This window comes from Nicotiana tabacum, chromosome 24 (genome assembly GCF_000715075.1).
Source record: "Nicotiana tabacum cultivar K326 chromosome 24, ASM71507v2, whole genome shotgun sequence".
Taxonomy (NCBI): Eukaryota; Viridiplantae; Streptophyta; class Magnoliopsida; order Solanales; family Solanaceae; genus Nicotiana; species Nicotiana tabacum.
In genome coordinates this window covers 1322392-1331621 of record NC_134103.1, presented here as the reverse complement: position 1 = coordinate 1331621, position 9230 = coordinate 1322392, and the positions used below count along the sequence as shown (strand labels likewise).

Sequence of the window (9230 nt, the reverse complement as noted above, 5' to 3'; positions counted from 1 at the left end):
TATAAGTTAGTGAATTTTGATGTAATTAGTAGAGCACGTGTTAATTAGATTGTTATGGGAATTGTTGTAGGATTTTGTGTTCTAATGATCAATATCAGTCCGTTTTTCTATATGTATTTACTTTGTATGGACAGAGGAGTTTCTCTCTGTTTTTTTGATTTTGCAGAAAAGGGGAAATTATATACTCCTATTTGGTGATAAACAACAACAACGACCCAGTATATTTGGTGATAAACAAGTGGATGGATTATTGTGTTTTTATCTGTTGCTATCTTCCTAATAACTTGATTTCACATGATTATTTTGTATCAAAAAAAGAATATTATGAATAGTTTTTACTTGCACATTGAAATGGCCATTTGAACCCTTTGAGGTCAATATTGGCTTCTTTTTTCCTGAAAAAAAAAACAATTATCCAGCACTTATAATACATTGTTTCGATAGTCTAGAATTGACTAAACAGAAAAAAGCTTGTTATCACGAGTTTAATCCTTCATTCCTCTATTTTCAAGCTCTTGTGGTAGGTCAGTATAGGCTTTATTCCCTCCGTTTTCAAATTAGATCAATTATTTTCCTTTTTACTTTATTTCATAATAAATTACACATTTTTAAATTTAAAAATATTTCAACTTTAAACTCTTCATTTTACTTATTTTACCCTTAATAAAAAAAATTTATAACCACACAAATATCATGACCCCGCAAAACTTTTCCCTCTTAAACTTTTAAGGATACAAATTTCAAAAGTTTTTATTTTTATTATAAGATTATAACCACCACCTAGCTTTGACCTCTCTTTTGAACCAGTAGCCTCTCCTTTCCTACCTTTTTATCATAACAACCAACTTTCCCAGAAATTCATGCCAGTTGCATCACTTCCTTTTCAATTTCTCAGATACACCACCTTTTAATTGTTTGTTTATTTATTTATTTATTTTGTGTTCTGTTTAGGGTAATCTGGTGACTTGACCATAAAAATATACTAACATGAGATACTTATTATAGTATTATTGCATTTTTCCTTTAATTGGAGTAAATATCACTCCATCCGTCTCAATTTGTTTGTCAATTTTTGAGTACCGGAAATTAATTTGACCAAATTAAATACTAAACTGCACATAGATTAAATTTCGTTTGAAATCAAATGAATATCAAGAGCTAAACCCAGGCACTATCAATTACTATAATTCTTCTTATATATATCGAAGTGACGAGAAAATACACTAATAGCTCTAGTAAAAGATCATCTAATTTGAACACTTTTCATACAAACGCAAAAAAGCAGTTTCCTCAGTACTGCGTTCGGTCCAATTATTATTATTTTTTTACTTTATAAGAGGATGGTATTTATAACTTTATTGGTTCTCTTTTGTGTTTGTTAGTAAGAATGAGAAGTGTAATTCTTTTTTGCAATGTCGGGTCATTTTAAAAGATAACTAAATGTGACTTCTCATAATCGCTCAAATTAATTACTAGAAACTAAAACGAATGACCTTCTGTAACGTATTAAATTATAAGGTGCATCTTTCTTAAAATAGGTTTAACTTATACACACACGTAGTGGAGCTACATATTGGCCAAGAAAACCAAGGGAAGAAAAAGCACCACAATAATCATCTGTTTCTTTTATTTATGTTTTTCTATCTATTCTCTTTTCATTTATTTTTTCCTTTTCCCCCTTTATGAAGTGTAATAAGGTGCAAAATTAATAATTGATGAAATTAATGAACAGACAGGCTGTGAGAGATTAAGAGAGTGACATTTCGTCTAGTAGCCTAAGGTGTTCAAAGGTCACAATCTCATCAAATGTTTGTTTTCCCACTATGGATTACCATTAAAGACTTGAGAGATTAGCAAATATATGATGTTAATCTCAAGTTATGGCATGATTAGATTGGATGATTAATTTGCATATGATGTCGACTCTTTGTACCCTAGAATAAGTTAATATTTTATGAAGAGTCTTTATAAGTATTTAATTGTAAGAGATGAACGGCTGTGCTTTAGTGACTAGTCTATGAGAGATACCAATCAACTACCAACAATGGTGGTCCTATTACTATATGATTAACAAAAGGGCAGCCCGGTGCAATAAGTTCGTACTATGCACAAGGTCCGGAGAACAAGGATGTACTAAGCTCCCACAATGCGCGGGGTTCGGGGAAGGGCCGGACCACAAGGATGCTCTAAGCTCTCACAATGCGCGAAGTCCGGGGAAGGGCCAGACCACAAGGGTCTATCGTACGATGCAGTCTTACCTGCATTTCTGCAAGAGACTGTTTCTACGGCTCAAACCCGTGACCTTCTGATCACATGGCATCAACTTTACCAGTTACGCCAAAGCTCCCAAGCTCCCCTACAGCTATATGATTAACAGTTTTAAGATAAAAGAAAATAGAATTGGAATTGCCTTTCCTTTTCATAGTAAAGGTGTTTTTCTTTGAGGGGAGGAAAGGAGGGGGTAGGGTAGGAAAGACAATCTAATAAGACCAATAACTGAACTGAAATTTAACATCTTATTCAGTGTGTTAATATTTAGTAGTACAGCATTCATGGTATTTCAAGAACTTGGCTTAAAGAGGTCTATAATTATTTCTCTATCCAAACTACACATAGTTACAGACTGCTTATCTAACAGAAACGCTAACCTACACACTAAGTATATCGTCTCAACATATTTGATCCATCACATTTGCTATGTTGCGAAAATGAGAATTCACACATTACAATCTGACTTAGGAGCAAGATCACCAAGTTACCTTCATTACGTCGTCCGTCTTGCAGACATGACGGGTTTTATAAGATGTAAAAGCTGATGTGTTTAGGAAGCAACGCCAACAGCTAAACGACCCATTCGTGTACTTCTGCTCAAATCAATACTTCTAATATCCTTTCTCATTGCACCATTTCCCATTCTTCGCGCAACAACTTTAGTTTTCTCCTCAGCTTTGAAGCCCTTGTTCCCCTTGTTCCCATCTGGTGTTTTCGGTCTTGGAGAATTCACAACCTGCCTTTTCTCTTGCTCTCTCTTTGGAGCTACTGATTTATTCGATCTGGTCTGTCGAGAAGTTTTGCTTGTTGGAGCTGAAGATGGCACACTGCTGTCTGATAATTCTGCTGAAGGATGATTGGTTACTTCTGACGCCTTTGGTGAATCAGCCACATTTAGACGTTCATTAGTGGAACAGCTGTTATCAATTTCTGCCCCTGAACGAGGAACGATGTTCTCTGTTTCACTAGTAGCTCTTGTCCCTGGAGATGAAAGCCTGCTTTGTGATTTACTTGATTTAGTCTTACTTGCTAACTCCTGGAAAATCAATCAAAGAAGCAAGTTATATGATTATGACTATCAAAGCGGGAGGCAGAACTAATCACCAATTAGAAGGATAATGATCAAGAACAACTGATGAACGAGTGCAGACACACTCATAAATAAAAAGACAGACAGATAAGTAGCAAGACCATTTTCCTGTTTCAGCAGGATCTACAAGATTTATATAAATAAGGAGAGAGATTGGCTGGTCTCAATCCATCTTCAGATCATATAGCTAGAGATGGAAGATTGTCAATACTAATTGCTGTGACATCAATCAAACAAGTTTGGCATCCATGTGGCTGGCCTCTCATATTACTCAGATCCGCATGAAAGGGTACTATTCACTAGGCGATTATCATATTATTCACTATGCATTCAGCTTTCAGCCTTGAGAGGATGTTAGAAAGTCAAAGTTTAACAACCATCAAAGTTTCCAACCATCCATAACAGAAATTAACATCCGAGGCTTCCAAAAGCCTTTCTCAGATAAGAAAGTTTACTTTGAAGCAAACCTGTTCCTAGGGTACAAGATGCTCTGTTCCTTCCTTTAGTGTCAATGTTTACCCTTGATCAAGGATAGCAAGACAGAAATTTCCAATTTTTTTATTTTTTTTTCTCTTTGGTTTTAATTTTTAGAAAGGTAAAGTCGGTTGTCCATGAAAGGAGATTTGAGTCGTATAAAATTACAGGGAAATGATTCTACCATAATCAGTAAAACAGCTTGTAAACGTATTTTCTCAGGCTATACATTTCATGCGAACAGCATGCCGAAGTGCATGGTTTTGATGCATCCTAATTTCAACACAGGAAATATGTAAAATAACAGAAGGATTAGGATTATAATATTGAGCTTTTGGGGCTCTGAGTAATCTCATTATTTGTGACTTGTTAGTTGTTAATACCTTGTTTCTTTCTGACCAACGACCAGGTTCATGGTAGAAGGCAGGCATTGGAGTGGCTTTGAAATTGAGACTTTTCCTTAGCTGTTTGAGCTCTGCTTCTTTCTTTACCTAAAGATATCACAAAGTAAATCAAACTAACTGTCATTAATCACAGCTACCAATCAACAAAAATTGCCATCCAACCCATAGCTACATTGGATATATCAATTTGCAAGTCTAAACAGATAGCAGAAAATAAAATAAAAGAGAAGAAAACCTAACTGAATATATACCAATGATCTTTTAAGCTAGCATTGGACAGAAGCAGCCTAATGATTCTCTATATTAATCTACACCTGTTTAGAACAGTCACAAGAATCATTGCCTGACTTTATTACCTGAGTTCTTGCTTGGAGCTGATGTTTTTCTGCCTCTTTCGCATGCATTTTCTCCTCTAGCTTCACAAGGAACTGAAATCAATATCAAAAACTTTTTGAAGGTTATATATGACTTTTAAACTTTATCGAATTGACACAAGAAACTGGTCCTTGCCTCTTTCCTTTTCTTGGCGCGCTCTTCACATTTGAAACGGAAACCAGATCCATTCTGTTTCATGCCTGGTTGACTTGAATTCACACTCTGCTTATCCCTGAACAACAACAATATGCATAAGATAAATGCTGATGAACACAATATGTACTTAAAGATCACAATTTTACCACGATATTGACCTGTTTACACTTTGATATACTCTTTGGCTAACTTTCTCTGTACAGAAAGCACGAGAAGCGACCACCTTTTTTGCTCTCGGATCTTGTTCACTGCTACATAATTCAATAACAACGAGATCAGGAAAATTAGGATGAATCAGTGGGAACAAAATATCCTAAATTTTTAATATGGAAGACATAATTAGCAGCATACCTTTTCTGTTGATCAAGTACATTAGCTTTTGAACCTGAAGAAACCTATATAAAGCAAGCCACCTGTTACCATCAATTTAATAATAGAAGAAGAATTGAAAATAAAATAAAATTTGAGCAATGGAGCAATAAGTTCCAAAGCATTGACATAGCAGGGCTTCCTCCTCCATATAGATATTCAATATGAAGATAACACTAAGCCTAAAACTGATAACAACCTCTGGTTTTGGCATTCTGGCAGTTGGACGCAAATGGAGAGTGTTCAGAGCTTCCAATCCGGGCTTTTCTCCTTTTTGTGTCAAGGAAACATCGCTATGCCTTCTATTTGGTTTTCGTGAAATGTCTTTATATGCTTGTTTTGAGATAGTCCCCTTGCCATTAGCAACATTAACTTGGGACAACATTCTGGATTTTGCATCTCTTGATCGAGAAGCAGTCCTCACCTGCAATTTAGGCACAGGGGAGTCTACATAAAGGGGAGATAATTTTCTGCTCTAGAAGAAGACTACAAATGCTATTATTTAAAATAGCTTAGTACAGTAAGCAAGAAGGATCGGCACCTGCTGTAAAAACAGAAGATTAATAATAACAAATGCTAAAAGAGGTGTACCTTCGAAGATGAACTTCGTTGAGGTGCTGAACAAACACTACCATCTTTCTCAGTGGTGTGAGCATTTGAGGACAGATCAACAGAGGTTGATGAAACCTCCATACTGTTATCTTGGTCTTCTCGTTTCTCTTTCACTTCAATCTCAGGTGCAGGATCATCAACAGCTGAATTTCCAGCATCAAGATGATATTTTGCTTCTGCTTCCAGATGCTCAGAAATACTTTGAAGTACATGGGATCTGTCGGTGGCATGTTCAGTATGAGGTCCTGAATGGAAAATTATACTATCTTCTCTGTCAAATTCTGTGACTTCGTCGTCTCCGTTGTTTGATCCATCAAAACTCTCCACAAAGCGTGCAGAATGACCAACCTCATTCACTCGCTCAAAGTCCCCATCATAACCTGTATTTTCAGTGACATAATTTTCACTAGCTTGATATTTTTCATTCTTCAGTAAATGGATTGGTCTATCCTGATTTTCATCAAAGCGAGCCGAATGGCCAACTTCACTAACATGCTCAAAATCCCCCTCATAACCTGTACTCTCAGCGGCATCATTTTCACTAGCTTGACAATTTTCATTCTTCAGTACGTTGGCTGATCCATCATGATTTTCAACAAAGTGTGCAGAACAGCCGACCTCATTAACATGCTCAAAGTCCCCCTCATAACATGTATTCTCAGGGCAATCGTTTTCACTAGTTTGAGACTCGGTCCCGTTCTGCCACTCAGACGAGCTCTGGCTTAGAAGTCCCCTCCTCCTAAAACGCGCCTCAAAATATGCTTTCTTCTCAGTTACAGAACCTGGCTTCGAGTATTTCTCAACCTCTTCAAGATACCTGTTATGTGTGAAAGAAGACCTCCTCTCCCAACATAAAGCTTCGTTTTCAAATCTACCGAATGAGATAGATCCAGATTGCCACGAATCTGCCTGTCAATTTTGGTAATGTAGATTAAGACCAAGAATCAGAAACCGACTGATCACAAAGTTACTTCTCATGAAAAATCTTCACATACCTTAAATGGTTTAACTAATAATATCTCAATTAACATCTCCTAACACTCTATTGTTAAAAGGGATTACAAAACTACAACTATTCCAGAAGACAATTAAATCTTTTGCACTAAAAGTTTCTTTCCACAAAGTCTCAATCAATGAACAAGCATGCAATCCAACATTTAGTATATCATTTCATGGCAGTGTTGTGGATCCATAACTAACAAACCTACAAAATACCAAGAGTTTTCAAATCAACAAAACACAAAGAAGTTACTAAAAACATTCAGTAACCGCCTCAAACCGCCTGAGTAAAAAGGTCCAAATTTAACTTATGAAAAGTGCTTATATGCATCTTATTAACCATAATTTAATCATATTCAATTCCAAAAACAGATAGACTGATACTGAAACAACTAACCTACAACATAAAGATTCCAACTTTTTTCTTAAATTCATATTTTATCATATTCAACTTATGAATGAATGAGAGTAACAAATTGTAAGATCCAAAAGGGGAATAAAAACAGCAACTTTACCTGAAAACTAAGCCTAAAGGGTTCTTCAATATCACCTGCCATTTCAAAACTGATCCTTTTAAAGCACCTTCATAAATATTATCTGCATTTTTTCAACAACAAAATCTTTAAATTCTGAAATATAACACAACATTACTTAAAAACAAACAGACCCTTTTCACTATTTAATACATAAACATCATAAAATTGGACCAAAATGAATTTACATATAAAAAGAGCAAGAAAGTTACAAGTTTTAAGGAAATTGCGGCAGAATCTTGAAAAGGGTTAGTAGAAGAAGCAAATTTGGATCAATTTCTTTGGTAAAAAGTGAGAAATAAAGTGGAAGAAAACGTGTTAAGAGTATAGAAGAATCACTACTTTGCTTTGAAGAAGGGAGTTTTAACAAGGATTTAAGAGACTGAGAAGGACTGGTAGTTAAATGGAGTGAATATGAAATGTTGAAAATTTTCTAATATAATTATTATTTTTGGATTAAATAACTGATTAGTAGATCTTAAACCGAACCGAAAACATAGAATAGGAAAAGAAAAGGTTGAATTGCAGTTACGTCCTTCTTGTTTAGCAATAATATTAAACAAATCCAACAAGTTTGTAAATCTGACTGACCTCACTAGTGTTTCTATGAAAATTCCCTTTTCAAATAATTACATTTTTTCTATTTGTTGAAACTTTAAATATTATATTGAAAAAAATTGAATAGTCCTACAATATTTTAAAAATTACTAAACAATATAAGATTTCTAATTATTAGAAATAAAAAAGAGAATAAATTATTGGTAGGAATGAAACAAAGAAGAAGAAATTGATTATTATGCAATATCTCTTTTAGTAAAAAAAAATTCGATTTCAATTTTTTTTGTTTTTTGAATTGATAGATAATAGAGGGAGCAACATGCATACAATTTATTAAAGCAAAAGTATGAAGTGTGCAATATTACAAAGTTATAAGGAAGACAGCTGCAATTTACCGAACATTTATGATCCAATGCTTGTGGGGTGCATCAGTAATCATGTGCTTGTGTTCCCCTTTTTGTCTGCTTCTGTGGACTGGCCCACGTAATCTGGGTCCCACTTTAAACCTTCCCCACCTAATCGTTATCCTGGCCCTTAGATGTTCTCAATCGGACGGTCAGGAATTAGTTCTGACTCTTCCACGTGTCCTTTAATCTTTTATTACCCCTTCTAAGGATCAAAAAGTTTCTTTGAACTTTCCACGTGGTGCCACTCATTTTTTTTGGTTTAATTAATTAATATTCGCTTCGGAAAGTTCATTAAACCGCTACCTATTATTTATCAAATGCAATTTCATATAATTTACATCATATTTCTTAAAGTGTAGTCTTTTCTCGGACTCTACGTGAACACGCAAAATATTTGTATATTGAATTGACTTTTAATTTCATATACGAAATTTAAATCCGAAACAACTAATTAATAATAAAAAAATATTTATCATGACGTTATAACTTTTATAGTAGGATCAAAAAGTTAAAGAGGGCCAGAAACAAAAAAAAAATCTAAAAAGAATAATTTACTACAAAAAAGAGGATTATAATCGACTAATTAGATTTTCAGATATGTGATAGGCAATGATGAATCGTGTGATTAATAGCTTTTCTAATGGTGGAGCCATTATGTGGATAATATAGATCTGCCTTTTCAAAGACTTTGGTGAACCATTTGTTAGCTTATTGTATTTTACATAATTAAATGCTAAAAAGGAAATATAAAGTGGGATTATATTATGATCTTGGGACAAGACAGATGTTGATTTGGATTATTAAAAGACATTAGAATATCTTTGAGACATACAGGTGGAATGCCGAGGTGGAGTCAAAATTTCAAGTTTATGAGTTCGAGATTCTAATCGTTTTAAGTTAGTGAGTTTTAAATTAATAATTTATACATGTTCAATGAATCTTTTAAGACAAATAAAGGATTCGAACCAAAGTATTCTGCCGA

The 9230-nt window shown here is 34.4% G+C and overlaps 1 protein-coding gene across 4 annotated transcripts; it reads right to left on the bottom strand.

The window, feature by feature from the left end:
* Positions 1-2497: 2497 nt before the first annotated feature.
* LOC107780187 (protein WVD2-like 7) lies at positions 2498-7810 on the bottom strand. 4 transcript variants are annotated; one of them, XM_016600719.2, is made up of 10 exons: positions 7496-7810; positions 7266-7347; positions 5731-6660; positions 5339-5563; positions 5122-5165; positions 4929-5021; positions 4750-4846; positions 4596-4667; positions 4219-4326; positions 2498-3307 (listed from the first exon to the last, which is right to left on the bottom strand). In XM_016600719.2, the coding sequence occupies exons 2-10, from the start codon at positions 7305-7307 to the stop codon at positions 2822-2824; spliced, it is 2097 nt and encodes a 698-aa protein (XP_016456205.1). In that variant the 5' UTR covers positions 7308-7347; positions 7496-7810; the 3' UTR covers positions 2498-2821. The 4 variants fall into 4 exon arrangements, with proteins under 4 accessions (XP_016456205.1, XP_016456207.1, XP_016456206.1 ...); XM_016600721.2 differs by having other exon boundaries at positions 4596-4655; positions 7496-7809; XM_016600720.2 differs by having other exon boundaries at positions 4929-5018; positions 7496-7809.
* Positions 7811-9230: the final 1420 nt, after the last annotated feature.

Coding starts and splice junctions, on each gene's coding strand:
- LOC107780187 (XM_016600719.2), bottom strand. CDS start 7,307: ATGGCAGGTGATATTGAAGAACCCTTTAGGCTTAGTTTTCAG. Junction 5,022..5,121: donor GTACTTGATCAACAGAAAAG/GTATGCTGCTAA, acceptor TGAATTATGTAG/CAGTGAACAAGATCCGAGAG. Junction 4,327..4,595: donor AGCTCCAAGCAAGAACTCAG/GTAATAAAGTCA, acceptor TGATATCTTTAG/GTAAAGAAAGAAGCAGAGCT.